This window comes from Bicyclus anynana, chromosome 19 (assembly GCF_947172395.1).
Source record: "Bicyclus anynana chromosome 19, ilBicAnyn1.1, whole genome shotgun sequence".
NCBI classification, from domain to species: Eukaryota; Metazoa; Arthropoda; class Insecta; order Lepidoptera; family Nymphalidae; genus Bicyclus; species Bicyclus anynana.
The window spans coordinates 10315821-10337796 of record NC_069101.1 but is presented as its reverse complement, the minus strand read 5'-3'; the positions used below and the strand labels follow the sequence as shown (position 1 = coordinate 10337796).

General features: G+C 38.1%; 1 protein-coding gene across 7 annotated transcripts in view; it reads right to left on the bottom strand.

Annotated features, from left to right (window-relative positions):
* The window catches only part of LOC112046526 (dual 3',5'-cyclic-AMP and -GMP phosphodiesterase 11), a 317311-nt gene that overhangs the window by 6198 nt on the left and 289137 nt on the right, over nucleotides 1–21976 (bottom strand). For all 7 annotated transcript variants that reach the window (XM_052887477.1, XM_052887478.1, XM_052887479.1 and 4 more), the window contains 9 exons: nucleotides 17151–17309; nucleotides 16017–16151; nucleotides 8887–9036; nucleotides 7681–7731; nucleotides 5316–5570; nucleotides 4547–4656; nucleotides 2864–3052; nucleotides 1015–1243; nucleotides 9–92 (listed from right to left, as the gene is read on the bottom strand). In XM_052887477.1, coding sequence (XP_052743437.1) covers nucleotides 9–92; nucleotides 1015–1243; nucleotides 2864–3052; nucleotides 4547–4656; nucleotides 5316–5570; nucleotides 7681–7731; nucleotides 8887–9036; nucleotides 16017–16151; nucleotides 17151–17309 — 1362 coding nt within the window. The remainder of the gene's footprint in view (nucleotides 1–8; nucleotides 93–1014; nucleotides 1244–2863; nucleotides 3053–4546; nucleotides 4657–5315; nucleotides 5571–7680; nucleotides 7732–8886; nucleotides 9037–16016; nucleotides 16152–17150; nucleotides 17310–21976) is intronic.

Genomic DNA, 21976 nt, shown 5'->3' with positions numbered 1-21976 from the left:
CTACTTACCTCATAAATTGGAAGGCAAATGGTGTCAATAAATTTGACTTGCATGGCAGGGAGTTGATCTTCTTTATCTCTATTCATAATGTCCTGAAAAAAAAGAAATGATTTTCATATCAACTTAATTCATTGTCATCATACCAGTCAAAATTATATGATCGACGCACTACAGGCCGATGCCTCGATCTTTATAGAAGAGAAGATATGGAACTTAGACCCATCATGTTATCCCAATGCGGGTAGGGTCACTTTCTTTTAAGGCAAACACCACTAACTTTGCCAACTCCAAAATTTCTTAGTAAAAGACAAGCTTAGTATCAACTTGGGACTCGAACCTACGATCTCCTGATTCGGAGCCATATACGAGTACGCTTACAATTGGATCAACCAGTCAATTACAGATAGGCTCTGAACATGAGGCGTGTAGTAGCGAAGTTTGGCGAGCTGCAAAGTCCGAGCGGATTCGAAGTTTGGCGAACACTGTATACGCCGCTTCTATATCAAGGGAATATTTACGAGTCACTCACGATAGGAGTAAGATTGACGTTCTGCCTCTCCAGAAGTACAGAACCTTAATCAATACTGATCACATATTGGTCTAACTCTAACATGTGACTAATGAAGATAAATATAGACAAAATTTCGTCCAGTGGTGTTAGAGTTGTCCTATCTCTTTCGTGCCAAAGCAATGAAAGAGATAGCGGTATTTCCGGTTGCGCTGCCATTTGTTGAGGTTCTGCCTCTCCAGGGCGCCTTGCCGGAAGAACTCCCGGCAACTAGCGCGGCTACCCGTCGCTCCACGAGTCAGGTTTTAGTCATGATAATTACTACACACACTAGGCCACTTAAGTAAGGGAATACTCACGATAGAAGATTGAGGTTCTGCCTCTCCAGGTCGCCTTGCCGGAAGAACTTCTCAGCGACTAACACGGCCACCCGTCGCTCCACGGGCCACGTTTTAGTCATGGTAATTACTACACACGCTAGGTCATTTTAGTAAGAGAATACTCACGATAGGAGTAAGATTGAGGTTCTGCCTCTCCAGGTCGCCTTGCCGGAAGAACTCCCCCGCGACTAGCGCAGCCACCCGTCGTTCCACGGGCCACGGCTTCGTGATGGCGGCCAGGTCACAGGCCGTCATCAGCATCGCCCGCAGCAGCCCGCGCCGCTCGTCGCACTCGCCCCACGCGGGCGTCACCACGCGTTCTTTGCTGACCAGCTCGATGAATGGTTTACGTTTGCTGGAAAATAATTAAATCGATTAATATAACTAAAAACAAGTTTTTAGATTAAATATGCCCTAAGAAGTAGCACCAGTGATTGACGTGTGGTCTAAAATGGGTCTCTATATGTGTTTACTTAGTTCAGTTTAAAAGTTCTTATTGTCGGAGTATAAGGGGTTTCCCATCAGAAGCGGTTGTCTGCAATACACAATTATTGAATGTAAGTCTGTCAAGTCTAATTATTCCCACTAAGAATGTTACCAATAAACCCTGAGTGACCTTGAGTGGAGTCACGCACTTGTGAACGATGTGTGTAGGGTTAAAGGATCCTTTGACTGTTAACAAACACTCCCCTTTTGCACTAAAGTCATTCTTTCCGCTTATTCCAAGTAACCCATAAAGAATTACACATCAAGAGATGTGTAACCATATTTTTATAGTAACTATTGTCAGACCAAGCAAGCGAAACACCAGCGCCTTTAAATATTCGTTTTTGCAACCATCTAACATGGTTATATCAGAGTTACATGGCCACATGATCGTTTAATTATACTTATTTGGTGTTAAGCTATAATGATAATAATGGTTCTTTCACAGTCCATTTATAAAAATTACTAGCAGACGTCACGCGGTTTCACTCTTGTAATTTCCGTTGCTTTGGGAATACGGGGGTTTCTGACCTATGCCTATGACACTTATAAATAACGTGGCTAAGAATTTTCATAATTGGTTCAGTAGATCCAAAGATTACCCCTACCACCTAGTGTATGTAGTTTATGTTGTATGTAGTGTGTAGAGTTTCGTTTACTTATAGCTTTGTTTATATCAAGATGTCTAAATCACGTCTTTTATGAAACATTTGACACTTTTATTTATTGTCACATTCTAAACAAGATTCTACGTGCTAAATGAAAAGGAAATCAATATCGAACTATTAGTTATACGACAATGCCCAATGTCAATAACAACAGTACAATGCCTTCCAAAATCAAGGTTAGCATTCTGCTAAACATATCAACAAATATATGTAAAAATTATCAACCTCGCTCTCTAAAAAGATCAGTGTTCTAACAGTGATAATTGTATTGAACAAGTAAGGTTAAACAAGTTCATTAATTGAACTGAACAATCGAAAACCTTAAAATATAATATTTTCATTACGAATAGATAACACACATATCAATGAATTGGTTCCATATCAAACTAAATTTAAACAAACATATGCTCAATCAATTTCTCTTATATATTTCTCTTACAATTTCTCTCGTAGCCTGTACGCTTGGCATGCGACCAACGGCATATTAACTCGTGAAGAGAAATATACAAAATTTCGATCAATGGCGGCGAAATAGTCCCAGTTCCATCTCTTTCGTAACAACGCAATGATTGAAGATGTCGATATTTCCGGTTGAGCCGCAATTGGTTGACTTTTGTCTATTTCTCTTCACAAGATTATGTCGTTTGGTCGCGTTAAGCGTACTGGCTCTTTACCTTTAAAACACCTTAATAATTTAGACCCACAATGTTGACTCAATGTGGGTTAGCGGGCTATTATTAATAAAACTATACTATAGCTTGGCAAGGTAAAGGAATCGGGTTGTTAAGAACCATCGCCCCTGCTAAATACGCAACTCTCACCTAAAATAGACAGCTAAATCGGTGGACAGTATAGCATGTTCTAGAACTTTGACCACTTTCTCATAGTCTTCAGATGAGAGGTTGGCGAGCACTTGGTTGCCTGGCGAGTTGAGGATCATGAGGCACTGGTCGAAGTGATGGTGCTCCATGGTGGACGTGCTGTACAACTGAGCCAGTGGTGATGATGCCCTGGAAAAAGAGAACATAGTTACATTGACGGCCTCCGTGGCGCAGTGGTATGCGCGGTGGATTTACAAGACGGAGTCCTGGTTTCGATCCGACTGGGCCGATCGAGATTTTCTTAATTGGTCCAGGACTAGCTGGTGGGAGGCTTTGGCCGTGGCTAGTTACCACCCTACCGGCAAAGACGTACCGCCAAACCATTTAGCGTTCCGGTACGATGCCGTGTAGAAACCGAAAGGTGTGTGGATTTTCATCCTCCTCCTAAAAAGTTAGCTCGCTTCCGTCTTAGATTGCATCATCACTTACCATCAGGTGAGATTTTAGACAAGGGCTAACTTGTAAAAAATAAACATTACAAACATTTCTCCTCCTCCTCCTCCTCACTAGCGGATGCCCGCAACTTCGTCCGCCCTTAGGCCTCTTATTATAGATTCTTGAGGAACCCCAATTTTTACAACAGACCCGGTAGACTGATTTCCGTTGATGTCTACTTTCTGAATTCTATTCATTAAATATGAACTCAGCAGGTTTAGGGAATTATCAGTGATTCCGTAGTAATGTAATTTCCTGACCAATGTTTCATGATGCACACAATCAAATGCCCTGGACAAATCACAAAATACTCCTAAAAACACAAAATACTGCTGTGGCTCTTCCCAGGCTTCAAAGATATGTTGAACTAACTCAACACCTGCGTCGGTTGTTAAGTGACTTGTAAAACCAAACTGCTTAGTGTGCAATACATTATTCATACTAAAATAACTAAGTAACTGATTTAACATAAGTTTCTCGAAAATTTTACTGAGGGTGGGTAGTACTGATACCGGTTTATAATTGCTGGGGTCAGTGATACTACCTGATTTAAACAATGGAATAATCTGCCCAGGTTTATGAAAATTAATTGAACCAAGTTTCGTTTAAATCCGTCGAGTATTTTTTTTTTTCTATAACTAACATACAGACAGACTGAGAGACAGACAAAAATTTTGCTGATTGCATTTTTGGCATCAGTATCGATCACCAATCACCCCCTGACAGTTATTTTGGAAATATATTTCATGTACAGAATTGACCTCTCTACAGATTTATTATATGTAGGTATAGATTACTGCTTAAAAAGCAAAATGGAAAAGTAGGGAAAGCAGTGATAGCCCAGTGGATATGATCTCTGCCTCCGTTTCCGGAGGGTGTGGGTTCGAATCCGGTCCGGGGTATACTCCTCCAGCTTTTCAGTTGTGTGCATTTTAAGAAATTAAATATCACGTGTCTCAAACGGTGAAGGAAAAACATCGTGAGGAAATTTGCATACAAGAGAATTTTGTTAATTCTCTGCGTGTGTGACGTCTGCCAATCCGCATTGGGCCAGCGTGGTGGACTATTGGCCTAACCCCTCTCATTCTGAGAGGAGACTCGAGCTGAGCAGTGAGCCGAATATAGTTGATGATGATAATTTTGAAGGCCTAGGTATTTTACGATATTTTATAGATGGTAGTAACTCACTTGATCTGAAAAGAGTTATTGGTCCCCCGGTGGTCAAGGTCGTGGCACAGGCAGCCAATGATTAAAGCTAAACACTCCAGCTCGCCGAATATTTTCCACCATTGCGTCTCCTGAAACAATCCAATCTATTTGAGTAATTCACAAAATCATAATTATTTTTCCGTAGATAACCCATACTCATGGTTATAATTTTACGGTAGGTACTAACGTTTAACGTTAACGTTTAACGATATCGTTGGAACTGGGTATGTTTTCGGTAACTTGATATATTTATTATTCAAAATATGTATCAAAATATGGGAGTATTTCCCATAGCTCTAGTGTTATATTTTTTAAGGAAAATTAATTAAAAACTTTTAAGGAATGTGTCTGTTAAAATGTATATTTTCGGAGTAAAAAATATTTTTTTGTTAATAGATCTTAAATTGTGTCCCTTATATCGCAACCTTATATTATGACCTAGCCAAACTTATCCATTGATTAAGATCATGAAGTAGCTTACTAATGAAGTGCAAAGTGCCAGTACCAATATCTCATCGATATCGACAATCTTACCACCACGATTAAGTATTTTAAAATGCAAGCAGATAAAGGCATGTGTGTTACATGGATAGTCGGAATTATTTGAATAACTTTGTATGTTTTTTTTGTTTAAAAAAATTAGTTATGAAGTTCGGCCTCCTATAAGTGGACTTGTGAACACCTTGAATTTATGGGAAATATTTCGCAACATCCTGTATAATTCATAACAATAAACATCTATACTCACAGTAAGTATCGCGAACATCATCTGCGCCACATTGAAAGCGTGCCGCCAATTGTGGTACGTTACATTGCGGTAATTCTTCTTAACACTCAGTAACCACCTGCACAGCACGCTGTAATCTATGTGAAACCTCTCCACAAAGTCGAGGTCCAAGAACATTCGGAGACACGCTCTCAGTGTGTCGTCATCCGTAAGGTCTATGTCGTCAAATGCGAGCTCGTGTAAGTTGAAGTGGGCAGATGAGGGTATCCTTAAGTTCTGGAAAAGGAGAAAGATATACGTTAGTTTAAATAAGTGGTGTTAATTTTAATACAAAATGTAATAAGACTTTTTCAAGACATGTGTTTGAAGTAAAGGTACTGTTACACATGCTCTAAAATAGCATGGTAAAAACGTGCTATTAAGTATGCTCCATACGAGCATGCTTATCATCAGTTTACATTTGCTAGCAATAAGCATGCTAATTTAAGTATGCTCTTGAATAAGCATGCTCAAAGCGAACATTCCAATTACACATGCTAATTTGTATCTATCGTTCTCTGTCTATAGTATCGTGTTAGACAGGGAGAGATGAAGGTAAAGAGAAAACAGAATGGCAATGCTGATCGACTAGCATACTCAATAAGCAAACCTGTTCAGACGCGCTAAAAGCACGTCCCTTTCCACCCGCGCAGCAACTAAATTGTACGATCATGCTCATAAGTTGCACGGCTGTTGATTGTTGAGCAAGCTCGAAATAAGCATGCTCATTATTAGCAATGTTTATTATATACACATGCTAATAAGTAGCAACTGCTCAATAGTAGCATGATTTCGTGATTGAAATGAGCATGTGTAACAGTAGCTTTAGTGTATTTATTTACTGACAAAATTGTTAATGGTTCGTTACCCGCAAGAAACGTTAAATACCAAAAGTGCCTACACAAAAATAATTTATGAGATCATTACTTAAAAGTATAATATAATAAATACCTAAATAATAATAGTCGTAAATAAAAGTATATATTTTGGGGGAATGTAATATATAAAAATCTCGTGTCGCGATATTGGTTATCTTCTGAAACGGCTGGACCGTTTTTTATGAAATTTTGTGTGCATATCAGGTAAGTCTGAAAATCAGGCTTGAATTCATAATAATTTAACTCTGTAAGGGTCACTTATCAGATATTAATGACCGGGATCGACAGCTTAACTTGTTCTACAAGGCTTAAAACCACTAAACAAAAGACTACAACTACCTACTAAGAATTTCTGAAAAAGATTCTGAAAAAAGAAAAGATGAATTTCATTGCTCGACCTAGGACTCGATCCCAGGACCACATACTCCGAAGCAACATAGTTTACGACTGAATTATTTAGGCAGTACGCCTTAGGTAAGGTAGGCATTAATACCAGGTATGTAAAAATACCAGGAACACATAACCTTAGCACAACATCTACAAAGAATGCATAAACAGTATAACGCCGGTTGGTACGCGGAAACGTATCACGAAAGCTAAACAAAACAAAGCCGTTATGGATTTCAGAGTAACGAACGCGAACGAATTCAATAGCGTTATTACTGAGCCGTATTAACTCGAAAGCCTACGACAGCCAGACACACCTCATGCAATGTGTTACTAAATATTTACTTAGTAAAAAGAGTACTACACCATTGATGATTTATTTAATGATAAAGATGCTTGGAGCCCAGTTTCCCTCACACAGGAAATTAAAATAAAATAAACGGTAATGATTATTAACGGTTATAAGTATTTTATATTAAATTATAATAATAAGTTTATAACAGAGCAAGTTTTTTGTCTGGACCTGCCTTCAAAACCGATAGTAGAGTCTTTAAAAATAATCTTGACGTTTTAAAAGCCTATTTGAAAGCTGAACGTCAGGACATGCTTCCAAGTTTTACTATAGGTAAGTACGGTAGCCAATTGCGGAGTTTGGATAATTAGAATTCAGAGACATTTAAAATTCTCTCATTAAAATTTAAAAATGGTGATTTTTAAGGGTTACCGCAAAGCTAATTGACTGATTGATCATGTCCCCACATAATTTCTCTTAATATGCCAATGAAAATAAACAAAAAAAAAAATACGATTTATACTTGGACAGTTGAGGGTTTGGATCCTTGAATCGTGCTATCAAAGCCGCCACAGACCAAACTCTATAATTAGCTACAGTACTTACCTTACTTAGCTACCTGTTGTAGGAGCATAGGCTGAAAAACTTTCAGCCTACATAAAATGAGGTTTATCTAGCCATCGCAGGCTCCCGGTCCATATTTCTGTAGAGGCGTTTTAATGACGTCAATAGTGACGTCAGCGTAGTGTGCTATAGTGTCAATTTATGGTGTTTGTCTGTGTCTACTCACCCTTAACCGCTGGGCGTCGTCCAGTGATGCGGACGCGTGGTAACTCAATACCTGCAACACGATAGCGCGTTTTATTTGACGGAGCATCAAATTAATGATGCTAATAGGCTACTAGCCTGCTGTATAAAACTAAGAAGATTTTTGTGTATAGGCAGTTTAGATGCCTATAAACTAAACGCCAAACATAAACTGCGACGTCATTCGCTACGAGGTATCGGTTTGTGATTGGCGCTTGCGGTGACGTGATAAGAATACAATTTTGTTTTATCACATTTGATATATCACATCACTGCAAACGCCAATCACGCAGTTATCTCTATGAATGACGTCACTTGCTAATGTGTTGTGTTTCGGCGGCAAAAATTTTACGTAAGATATTTTTTCATTTATATAAAATTTTTTACTGGTTATTATTGACGGGACAAAATAAATATAGCTTATAGTACTTCCATAATTCAGTTTAAACACTGTTTACAAAAGAGGCAAGTAGCCTAACGACACGTCAGATTGATGTGCGCGGCAGTTCTGTGTTGTGACGCTGTCAGATTGAAGTGGTTCAAAACATTGTCCTGATATATTAAGGCGGAATTATATTTGTCTGACGTGTCGTGTCGAGACGCATCAGAACAGAATCAGAATCATGAATTTTGTATGGCAACGTATACACTTGTGTGTTGTGACATGTCGTGATGGCTTCTGATGTGTCACATAGAGAATGTATGATACCGATTCTGTTCTCGTCGTTATCAACCCATATTCGGCTCACTGCTGAGCTTTGAGTCTCTTCTCAGAATGAGAGGGGTTTGGCCAATAGTTCACCACACTGGCCCAATGCGGATTGGCAGACTTCACACACGCAGAGAATTAAGAAAATTCTATGGTATGCAGGTTTCCTCACGATGTTTTCCTTCACCGATTAAGACACGTGATATTTAATTTCTTAAAATGCACACAACTGAAAATTTGGAGGTGCATGCCCTGGACCGGATTCGAACTCACACGCTCCGGAATCGGAGGCAGAGGTCGTATCCACTAGGCTATCACGGCCTCATTGGTCAGTAAATATAATTCCGACTTTAATGTAATCACTTGCAATCACGCCATGACACGACATGTGACGTCAGCTAAATATAAATCAGCATTTAGTCACAGGGTCCCGCTTTACCTTTTGTGTACGGAACCCTACAAAATAAAACTGGCACTTACATCAAGTGTAACGCTCTGCTTCGCCATCGCAGTGATAGCCTTTTCGTACATGTGTGTGTTGTGTAAACCCATGCCGCAGAATATCGCGAACGCCTCCACGAAGTTCTCGTCGTTCTTCGTGAACAGGAGGTCGTCGAATTTGTTCACCAACTGAAAATTTAAAAAAAAATATCACCAAAACTGCCACAGAGATCTTTAAAGTTCTACCTGTCCACAGAATAGGTACAGTTAGCAAAAAAACTCAGTGGATTAAAAAAATAAGGAAAGTAACGCCAATCCGCATTTGGCCAGTGTGGTGGACTAAGGCCTAGCCCCTCTCACTCTGAGAGGAGACTCGTGCTCAACGGTGAGCCAAATATGGGTTGTCAATATTGATGACTTGAGAAAATACGCCTAAATTGAAATCACTGACAGAGACTACAACTTTATTTTATGTATGTATCGATGACTAGCTTTCCGCTGCGATCTTCGCTAACGCGATGATGCTCAAATTTATACAATTAAATGAAAACGACCGTCTAAAAGGTATATTTATTTCCCTCGGGATTACCTACTACATTTTCGGGATGAAAAGTAGATACTCGTGCCACATATCCATTTCAGGACTTCTGACAATGTGTACGCAAAATTTCATGATTGGTTTAAAGATGAAGGGGTAAAGAATTGACCTTTGTATTTTTAACATTAATGCATAGCTTTAAAGCAATGTGTTAAAAAACATTTACTTAGTCGAGGTTACTACACCATTGGACCAGCTTCCAGTTGTTGAGTTTCTTGCCGGTTTCTTCTCAGCAGAACCTGCCTTCCGAACCGGTGGTAGAATCTTTACAAATAGTCAACTGACGTGTCAAATGTACTTGTAAACTGAGCCTACTTGAATATGAATTTTGAATATTAATTGGAATTTGCTTTGTTTAAAGATGGCTGAATAGATTTAGAATTGTATCCTATTAGATTTTTCATTAATTTTGTAAAATATAAAAATCTAAACCACAAGCAATATGACTTAATCCGTCTTAAAAAGTAAGCTGAAATGCAAAAGTCGACACAATTTCCTTCCTACGCCTTCATCTCGAGGTTTATATTTAAAAAGCTAATTTCCCCCGAGTGCGGGAAGTTTCAAGCCACCAAAATTAGCCGCTAACTAGTCTTTGTTCCAATTAAAAATACAAATAACCGTGTACTTTGTAACTTTCGAAACTTGACGCGGTAATATCCTTTTGTTTAATCTACTTTACGCTGGTTGGAACTTGTTGTTTACCCTTGGGAACTCCCTAGGGAGAAAAAACATTTTGCAAAGAGACAGCGAGAATTTTATGTTATTTAAAATAATATTATAAAGAGGTAATGTTAGTGGTGTTGTAGGGGGTAATCAATAGAACTACGAGTGGACATCCACGTTATTTATGGATTGCCATAGCGAGAATTCCCTAGGGAGAAACCACTTTACGAGAAGTTAGTGAGAAATAGTTTGGGTTTACTATATTCAGGGCGTGTTTCTACAATTTTCTACAATTTAAATTAACTTAGCTGTTGCAATTAAAATTATGTAACCGTGTAATTTAACTTCCTGAAATCAACGCGGTAATATCCTTTTCTTTAATCTACTTTAAGCTCGTTGGAACTTGTTGTTTACCCTTGAGAACTCCCTAGGGAAAAATCATTTTGCAAGGAAATACTGAGAAATTTGTGTTATTTTATAATATTCAGGGCATATTTTTAACTAACTTGTTTCAATTAAAAATGATAACAAAGTGTAATTTTTATACCACAAAAATAAAAAAAACGTCGTATATTTCGAAAAAAAAGATTGCATTCCCCAATTTGAGTTTCTTATATTTCTGACCAGGGCATAATTTTAATAATAAGTAACATAATCGACGTGGTTATATCCTAGCTAGCATAGTTAGATAATAATACACTGTTTAATTTGCGTCATCCACGTTGGAAAAATTAGTTTTTCCTCCCAAGTACAAAAAAAAAATCCGAAGTTTGTCTAATAAGAACGTAAAATTTATTTATAATAGTGGAACGTTTTAGTAGTAAAACTTAACTTATTTGTTTCAAAATAATAAACGTTCTAATAAAAAGAACTTTAGGAACTTAACGGCGTAATATCCAGTCAATATTTGTTTTTCCTTGAGCTCCTAAAGTCTAATCTGAAATCGGTTTTAAGACTTTAACGAATTAATTAGCAAGCTTTGAATGTTATAACCCCGCTGTGAAACTTCTGAGAAATATTAAATATTATTAACTTACTACTAAAGATTATTGGTACTACGTAATGAGAAAACTGCCTCTTTGGCCCAGAGATTAACTAATGGGTCTTCGTGTTATAAGAGCCTGGTTTCTACAGTTGAGGGTTATGAAATATTGAGCTTTTCATTAAAAATAAGCTTGGAATTGAGAAGCTACAGATTCGAGTTTGAGCATTTTAAGCCGTTTGTCCTGGTCAGATACACATTAATTGATAGTGATAATTTCTGAATCAAATCTCGTCAAAGTCGTCAAAGTCGGTCTAAATGGTTCTCCATTGCTTAGGATTATATTTTACTAGCGGACGCCCGCGACTTCATCCGTGTGAAACTCGATTTAAACTTTCAACTACCTCTTACCCTGCCCTACCCTATCTCTACCCTACACCTACCCTATCCCTACGCTACCCCTACCCTTTTTTCTAATTTACCGCGCATTTTTTTAACTTTTTTCTGTCTTAAGAACCTTCTACTGACAATAACAAACACATCAAAAAAACAGACCAGCAATCGGTCCAGCCCTTTACGCGTGATGGCGTGACCAAGGAATATTTGGATTATTGTTATATATATAAATTTTATACTACGTAAAATTCTCAGTACCGAAGCCTCAATAGCTCAGTAGTAAAGAGACCGGACTTATCAGCGAGAAGTGGTGGTTCGATCCCCATCCGCTGAACTGTCCTTTCCATCCTCCTCCTAACAAGTTAGCCCGCTTCCATCTTAGATTGCATCATCACTTACCATCAGGTGAGATTGTAGTCAAGGGCTTATAAAAATAAAAAAAAGATATTGTACCCACTCCTCACAGTCTTTTCTGACTATTTGGGCAATATTCCTGATATTGGTCGTATTTAAAAGATATAGCAAATATTATATAAAAGAAATAATAATATATTAAAGGAGATCAAATTGGATATATATATGCAGGAGTTAATTAGTAAATCGACCTACCTCCATTAACGTGAGTATAATTAAGCTAATGAATTCGGCAAATTATCGCATCACCCTCATAATAATGGATAAAATATGTATGAGGTAACAAAATATACATTATAGGCCTATTTGATTAAATATATTTTTATTGGACAAGAGTCCTACTTGCATATGCATGTAGATTCGTATATAAAATTTTTGACATACGCAACTTTAGTTAGGTAAATGGTGGGTTCTCATATGTATGACTTACCTACCAGTTTTTTAATTCTTCAATGAACCTTGCTACTTGGTTGTAGTTAAATTAACTATAAATATATTTTTAAAATACAACCGACTTCAATACCATAAATGTAACCACGAAACAAAAAAGCGAAAAATAAACTTATATTACTTTCTACCTACTGATCCCTTTAAAGACGGTGCTCATATCACCCCTATTTTCTCACCCTTAACTTAATGTCTTACTTATGGTATAATACTCATAGTATTAGAATTAAAACAAAATTGTGCATATGTGCGCTCAGTGTTGTAGCCTATCATTCGGATCACTTTTTGCGGTAATTTCTATGGACGTAACCGATCTATAGTATAAAATGATCATTGACGCTAACAATGAAAGAATACATGCATGCTAGCAAGTGGTCCATACGAAATTCGTACAATGGACCCGATAAAATTTCTGGGTCAAAATTCGTTCGTTTCACACGCATCCAAATTGTCGCATTGTTTCTCCCGCATTGCGCAATGTGTAACTAACATTACCGCTTTGTATTAAATGAAAAATTCAGACTCAACATACCCTCGTTATAGAACCGTGATAGCCCAGTATTCCGGAGGGTGTGGGTTCGAATCCGGTCCGGGACATGCACCTCTAACTTTTCAGTTGTGTGCATTTTAAGTCTGACATCCGTAGGTCATGCTTGTTAGAACATAGGTATAACATATTTTCTTTTTTTCTTTAATTGGCATAGAGTGATACTATTTAGCGATCACTATCAGATATAAATGGCAATGAATGAAACCGACTCAACAAGGGTGTGAACCACCAACTGTCTAATCTCGGGCTACTACCGAAAGAATGTTTGAAAGAAATAAAAGGGTCAATATTTCATAGCCAGGACCGATGCCATACGGTTAAGCACTGGAGTAACGAGGGTATCGTTATCAACCCACATTCGGCTCATTGCTGAGCTCGAGTCTCGGGTCTCGGGTTAGGCCAATAGTCCACTACGCTGGCCCAATGCGGATTGGCAGACTTCACACACGCAGATAATTAAGAAAATTCTCTTGCACGCAGGCTTCCTCGCAATGTTTTCCTTCACCGTTTGAGACACGTGATATTTATTTTTTTAAAATGCACACAACTGAAAAGTTGGAGGTGCAGGCCCCGGACTGGATTCTAATCCACACCCTCTGGAATCGGAGGCAGAGGTCATATCCACTAGGCTATCATGGCTTTAAAGTAGGTATATAAATAAATAAATGAGAGAATAAATATTGATACGAATGTGGGTCTGAATTTATAATTTAAAAACACAACACCCATTGTTTTAACATTTCCTAGACGACTTCGGTGATTTGATTACATTTCTCAGTCCGTAGAGAGTTATTTACCACGCTAGCGCGCTTTTTCCCGCATACGTGGCGTAGCACCGTATTGTATATTCAATATTCATTAAAATTTTAATTAAATTCGTTTTCAATATCGTATGAGATGGAATGTTTGCATTTCCCTTGTTATGAAATTTATCTATTAGGTAAATAACAGACGCACGCGACTTCGTCCGTCCTATATTATAGACTACAAGCCCTTGAACAAAAATTACATGTGAAATGAACCAACATGAATAACGCTTAGAAGGCTGTTACTATATCAGAAAATAACTCTGAGCACTATGCTGTCATTTCTGAGCGGTACAGGTAAGTACAGACAGACAGAAGGACATGGCGAAAATAAGGGTTCCTTGTAGACTACGGAACTCCATAAAAGCACGGCGAAAGTGCCTCTGTCAGAAAAGGCGGTATAATTGTTTCTTGAGATTGTAATTCGTAATACGAGTAAGTCCTTTACTATATACCTAAATAAACAACAGGTACTGAATTTAAAAATTTATTTTTCAAATTTCATTGCTAATAAATACGAAGGCTTTAGCACAAAGGCTGTTGTGAACAGGGCGCCTATAAACAAAAGTTCTCGCGCTATTAATGTTGGCAATAAACCTAAAGCCAACTTAGCTTACTTAATGAATGATGTTTCTGAAATTTTAAGTGTGTTAATAATAATTAATTAAATGAAATTTGTGTAAGTTTTGAGAAAGTAATTAAGTGAAAATTGGGCTTTATTTGAATAAAGGGAGCCGAGCGGTATGTAATACATTGTTTCTCTAATTGTTAAACGAAAATATATTTCAACTAGCCGAAGCCACGGGGGTTCACCCGCCTAGTTGCCCGAGAGTATACAGGGATAAAATATAGCTAATGACACTCATAAATAACGTGGCTTTCTATTGGTAAAAGAATTTTCAAAATCGGCTTAGTATAGATCCAAAAATTATTTCTACAACCTCACAAAACCTTACCTTTTTATTATATTAGTATAGATGAAATATGAATACAGTGTGAGTGTTATAAAAAAGTAAAATCTTTTTCCCAGATGTTGCAATCCTTCTAATATTACAGACTAGCAGACTCTTCAATCTAGCCCTTACAGTAGTATCGCTGTAAAAATGGAGTAACTTCTCCCGTTTTCCCAACATTTTCCTTCACTGGTCTGCTCCTATTGATCGTAGCGTGATAAAAAGTATACTATAACCTGTCCAGGAGTATGAAGACTAAGTGTGCTAAGTTTAGTTAAAATCCGTCGAGTAGTTTCTGTAACGAACAGACAGACTTACAAAAATATGCCAGTATTTAGTCCTGGCAAATTGTTCAATATATGTGGCACCATATGATCTTTGGCGCGTCTCCCATAATATTTATTTTATTGGGTTTAATTTCATGAAACAATATAAACACGTGACATGACACTGCAAAGACAGACCGCTAAAGATAACGAGACACGTAGCATGGCGGATAGCTATGGCGGTCGACGCGGAAGTTAGCGACCGCATGCAATGGTCAAAGTTCATTGATAATATTCGTTGCCATGGCTAACTGACGAGTTATCGAGTGCAGTAAACGACCTATGGTCGCCATCACCGTGTATTGTAAAGTCTATATCTATACAAATATTATAAAGCTGAAGAGTTTGTTTGTTTGGTTGAACGCGCTAATCTCAGGAACTACTTGTCCGATTTGAAAAATTCTTTCAGTTTTAGATAGCCCATTTATCGAGGAAGATTATATAATATCCCCGTATTCCTAAGGGAACGGGAACCACGCGGGTGAACCGCGAAGCGTAAGCTAATTATGTATATAGGAGAAGATAATAAATTGGGCTTAGTAAAAGAACAGCATTAGCTATTTTTATGATTTATCGTCAGGGTTGATTGTACCGATTCTTATAATGTGTTTCTTATTACGTCACACTGAATAGCCGAAATAACTATTCAACATCGGAATAGTAAAAAAAAAATTCTTGTAACTATTTCTCACACACTTTGTATGAACCTACGTATGTGAAATACAGCTGTTTTGATTTTATCTATCATCATAAACTATTACCTAAACAAAAAAAAATAGTGGCTTTATTAACTTCCGAATATTTTAATCCTAAAAGAGTTCAGTATTTTTCGGAAAAGCACTGAGTTAGCGAATACAGATGCGAATTATTTCTATCCCGATTTAAAGCTTTGGACTGTTTTAGCGAAACGCAAAGCAATTAATTTCAATGCGTTATAAGATTTGTTCTGTAAATGTTTCCAGTTTCAGAGTAATCGCTTTCGAAGCACTTTGTTTTTATGATTTTTCTGAGTATTGAATAAATGAATTACTCACTTGAATAACACCTATGATTCGTCCCTCGGAGTTTTTGATAGCCATACATAGTATGGTGTTGTGTTTGAACCCCGCGCCGTCGTCCACGGAGGGGTCGAAGCGCGCGTCCATATACGCGTCCGCGATATTGACTGTCTGCGAAACATACAGTAACATAAACATACAGTAATTATCATTATCACCATCATCATCATCACTATTCGGCCGTGGCTAGTCTCCAAACTGGTAAGGACGTACCGTCAAAACGATTTAGCGTACCGGTACGATGAAGCGTAGAAACCGTAAGAGGTATGGGTAGAATAAGCTTGTAACTCTTCCAAGTACGCCCGCTTCTATCTTAGTGTTCATTAACACGAGCGGCAGCTGCTACCGACGACTGCAATCGGCGACGTCTCGGCGGCAGGCGTCGCCGATTGCAGTCAGCGACGTCTCGGCGGCAGTCAACGGGAGTCGACTGCAATGGGCAACCGCCGCCGACCGTCGCTGAGAGTCGACAGCGGTCGTCGGTAGAGTTGCTGTTCGTGTAAATGAACCCTTAGACTGCATCGTAACTTTACATCAAGTGAGAACGCAGTTAAGGGTTAACTTGCCATAGAAAAATAAAAAACGATCGGGAATAAACTGTAATTTGGTGTTAACACTATTGCGACAGCGTGGTATAGTATGAGCCAAAGTTCGAGTCCGCTCTGATATTGCAGCACGTCGAATCGCGGAGCTTATCGTTTTACTTCCGCTGCTACGAGTATATAGTTTCGTATACTACGAAGCCATACGCCTCGTGTTCAAAGCGGACTCGAAGTTTGGCGCTTACTCTACAACGTTAGACAATATTACCCTCACGTTAGTTCAATTAGGTAGCAAACATACGCTAAAGTTGGCGATCGGCTATTAAGGGCCGGTGCACACCACGTTTTTTAAACGCGCCGTGGACGCGCGTTTCCAGCGATGATAACACGCGTGTGTATACAAACGACAACAAACTGCTCTGTAGGATAAAAGCACGTCGTCGATGCACGTTTCTAAAACGCACATCAACGCGTTTAAAAAACGTGATGTGCACAGGCTTAAATACGGCGCTCGTCTACACCACGGTCTTTCCTGACCTCAGTCTATAAATCATCCCTTGGTCTTTACCTCCCCAGTGGTAGCCACGTATCCCGTGATGCCGATGTTTATAGGGAACCGGCTCTCGTAGGGCGAAGTCCGCGGCGTCCCGGGCTCCTCATCGTCTCCGGCCTCCAGGTCGAAGACTCGTGAGAAACTGCCCTTAGACGCTTCGTGCACTAGAAGTATCTGAAAGAAAATAACTATATTATTCATCACGCATCAATAACAACCGATAATGGGCCCTTCTTCTTCTTGGACCGTTTCCGCACTTAGCCATGTAATAAGTTGGCGATAATGGGCTCACTAGTTTCCTCTCAGAATGGAGTTAGGTACCTCCAACTTTTCAGTTATGTACCTACATTTTAAGAAATTAAATATCACGTGTCTCAAACGGTGAAGGATAAACAGTGAGAAAACCGGCATACATGAGAATTTGCTTAATTATCTACGTGTGGAGATACTGCCAATCTGTTTTGAGCCAGAGTGGTGGACCATTAGATCATTAGGAGAGGAGACTCGTACTCAACAGTGAGCCGAAAGCCGAAATACAAAATATTCTTATCACAAAAAAATAAAGGTAATATCGGAAGTTGTACGACGACATTAACACGCTCTTTTAAAATTACGCTGTTAAAATTCATACGAAACTTTTTTTATTCAAAAAGTTAATCTTTCGATGTCGACGTACTCGAGTTTTAAAAACTCCGATAGCTTAAATTTGTTTTAAGAAATCCTTTCTTTTAAAATGTAAATGTACGGAAAAGAGTAAGAAAGTGAACAAGAACAAGAAAGTGAATTTAAAAGCTTATAATATGCAAAGATAATTACAATTGCTGAACTTTGCAGTATATTATGCCGCAATTAATATTGCTTCCCAAACTTTTTTATTCGATATAATACGCTAAATTCCTCAGTGCCTGAAGACAAAAGTCTTCGAACAGTGCGTGTTGCCAGTGATGACCTATGGTTCCGAGACTTGGTCGCTAACTATGGGCCTCATAAGAAGAACATAGTTCGAAGAGTCGATGGACGTTGGGGTCAAAAAGTGCTGGAATGGCGACCCCGCATTAGTAAGCGCAGAGTCGGTCGACCCCCACCAGGTGGACTGACGACATCAAGTGAATCGCAGGGATTCGCTGGATGCAGGCGGCTCAGTATCGTGATGTTCGGAAGTCCCTACAAAAGGCCTATGTCCTGCAGTTTACGTCCATCGGCTGATATGATGATGATGATGATGAATACGCTATATACGTATATACGTACGACATCCTTTCGAAAAAGTTTAGACTAGTACTGACAACGTGTATGCAAGATAATCGTTTGAGCATTTAAGATGTGAACAATGAGCATGTGACGAAACAGACAGACAGACATATTTCAACAAATAATATAGCTTAACTAACCTAACTTTGCTTAACCTTCTTCATAAATGAAAGTTGTCACTCAGAAGAAAAGTTAATGTTATTCCGTCTCTGTCTATTAATGAAAACCGCATGAAAATCTGTTTAGTAATTATCAAGTTTTTCACGTCTGGTCTGTCAAAATGGCTGACAGACAAGGCGGCGGACTTTGTTTTACAATATGTATTAATCATCGATCGTAGATCGTTAGATGGGCCCCGAAACATCACGGAATTATCATTGGTTTCGCAAATACTTACGAATGAAAAGTAACAACTTTCTCATAATACTCGTGTTGCGGCTTGTGCTTTTACACCTCCAAAATGGTCACGAAGGCATAATTAAGGGATTTAACAATAAATAAACAGTAAAATATTTTTAAGTTACAGCATGCGCTTGTTGCATACTAAGATAAGATGTGCGTGCACGTCTGAGTAATGACATAACATTGTGCGTTCTTTAATATGGAGGGGCCCATCTAATGATTTATATAGATGGTAATAATACCTAAATAATAACACATATATAGAGAAAATAAAAACACAACAATACACTGAAGCGCAATTACATTTTGCGTTATAAATATGTTCTAGGTCTCTCATATTTTATTGAAGCAAAAGACTACGCAGTCCCCGGGGCATTGTAGTGTCGACATTAAAGTGTCTGGCAATGAAAACGTTCTTATTCAGTGAATTGTACAACATAGTTCTGTGGTTGTAAACGAAAACGGTCCCTTAATTGTTATAGTTTGTCTCAAAATGACCGAAAAGCTTCACGGCATTGTCTCTGTGGCGTTTTATAACTTTAGCGGGACTTTAAAAGGTACAACATTCAGGTCTAGTACGAAACTTTTTCTTTTCAGGGTTCCGTGCCTCAAAACAAACAAACTGAATTTATAGGGTCACTTTTTTGCTATGCGTCCCATAAAGGTTCTTTCAAGATTCCCCTTATCTAGTGGAGGCATCGAGTTGAAATTAAAACCAAGCTATAATAATCCAAACTTTTAAGTTCAAAAGAATCAAAATAAAAGAATAGTTTCCAGTTTTCAATTGACCTAGAGCTACAAAATTTGGCATGAAATACGAAGTTATAAGCAATATTAGAAATAAGTATAGGAAAAACGACGTAGTAGACAAATACAACCAATAGCTGCGCAACTGGAATCGCTATCTCTTTCGTTGCATTGGGACTGGAGAGATGGGACTACTCCGCCGCCATTGGTGGACATTTTGTATCTTTCTCTTCACGGGATATATGTCATAGGTCGCATGCTAGGCGACACACACTTTATTACAAAATATAATAGTTCGAAAGTACATTTTAATATTATGTCACCAATTTGTCAAACGGGTTAAGCAAATCCATGAATTTATATTGCCTTTCATTGAACAACCCTTGTGAAGGAACAACGCCGATGTAATTAAATTTCGATACCGTTTTACAAACAAGGTTAATTGGGTCTACCGATGCTACAAAATTTAAGCTTGGTTTAAGCTAATTTTGTTAGAAATTAACATTAATTAGTTGGTTTAGCTTCATAACAATGGAATATATACAGATTTAATTAGTTATTTCGTTGTTTGTATTCACAGCGATGGATATAACGCGGTTTTCAATAAAATAATATTTCTTATATCTTCTTTTATAGAGAGGCGGTTTCTATCTATGAGATTCTCAGTCTATGAGACTCGTGCCCAGAGCCATTTAAAAACTGATGAAGATATAACTGGCCGGATGGACTCCTATACCTGCCGAATAAAAAACATGTTTCGAAATTTTCATTCCTTTTGGGTATTTTTTTTTATTAAGAGACTAACAAACAGGTATTCAGTTTTAAAATATAATATTTTTTAATACGACGAAATGAATATACCATATAGGCGTTGAATTTAGCTCCTTATTCGTTAAAAGCTATTAAAGCTTTAGAAATACCAATTTTAAATAACGTAAAGTGTGTCTAAATTATTCTACAACATTATGAACATTGGATCTCGAAAACAACAATTGATCTCGAAACTCGTTATCGATACGCGGCGTTTTGTACTAAGGCAAGAGATAAGTAATAAGAATTTGCGTGCAATTTGACTCGAGTCTTGAGGCTTTACAGGAGTCAACGTAACTTCCATTAGAGGGTTTCGGCGGCTTATTTCCACATTGTTCTTACGTAATTGAGTTTTCTTTGGGAATGATCCAATAAAGTATTGTAAAAGGGAATTTCGTGTCGATGCTGTTACATTATTCTTGGTAAGATAATGGTTTTTTTTTTTTCATAAAATTTACTTTGAGCTGCTATCTACATACAATTCGTAAGATTACTTCGGCTACATATTCGGCTCACTGCTGAGCTCAAGTCTCCTCACAGAATGAGAGGGATTAGGCCAATAGTCCACCACGCTGGCCCAATGCGAATTGGCAGACTTCACTCACGCAGAGAATAATAAAAATTCTCTGGTCTCACGATGTTTTTTCACCGTTTCAGACGCGTGATATTTAATTTTTTAAATTGCACACAACTGAAAAGTTGGAGGTGCATGCCCCGGACCGTATTCGAACCCACACCTCCCGGAATCGGAGGCAGAGGTCATATCCACTGGGCTATCACGGCTCTTTATTAACACATCATAGAAAAATAAAAGAAAAAGTCATAATAATATAAAGTAAATATTTTGTTTGTTCGTACGGATAATTTAAAACTTTTTGAATCGATTCTAATGATGTTTGGTATAGAGGTAAGAACTTAGACAAATTTAACATATATGCGAAATAAGAAATGAAAGTTTGTGTGGTAAATCAGATATTTTTTAAATGAAATTTCCTAAAGGAGAAATTGCGAACCAAAGTAATATTTACACACATATATAAAATCCGATCCATGCGATCCATACGATCCGGATAAGTGGACGCACTTGTATGACTTTCTATACAAAGAATACTAAAATCCGTTTGATGCGATGCATCCGATACGTACGATTCGGATCAGTGGACGCCTCCATATATGTATTTAATACCAAAATGACACCGTACGTATCTTTCATCAGCTTTAGATACGACACTGCTCCTATCATTCATCGTTCCTCATGGGCACGTTACAAGCTTAAGCCGGCCACAGACGTTCAAGTCAGCAGTGCTACCTTCAACTCACTTCGGGATTTAGACAGTGACAAAAAGTCGAAATATAGTATTCGGTGGCTCGAGGTTCCGATATTTTTTTTACTGCTGACATCACTAAGCATCCTGCAGACTTGATCGTCAGTGGCCGGCTTTATACGAGTATTTCAGTCACAAGACTGTGACAACCTATTGATTGCATAACATGCACACTTGCATTGTAAATATAAACATCTTGACTCATCCGACAGTTACTGATGATGAAATGCTACGCGATTGGTGCAATTCGAAGACAATTTTGGCATCCATTCACAAGTTAGTTATCTTTAGACGATACGTAGCAGA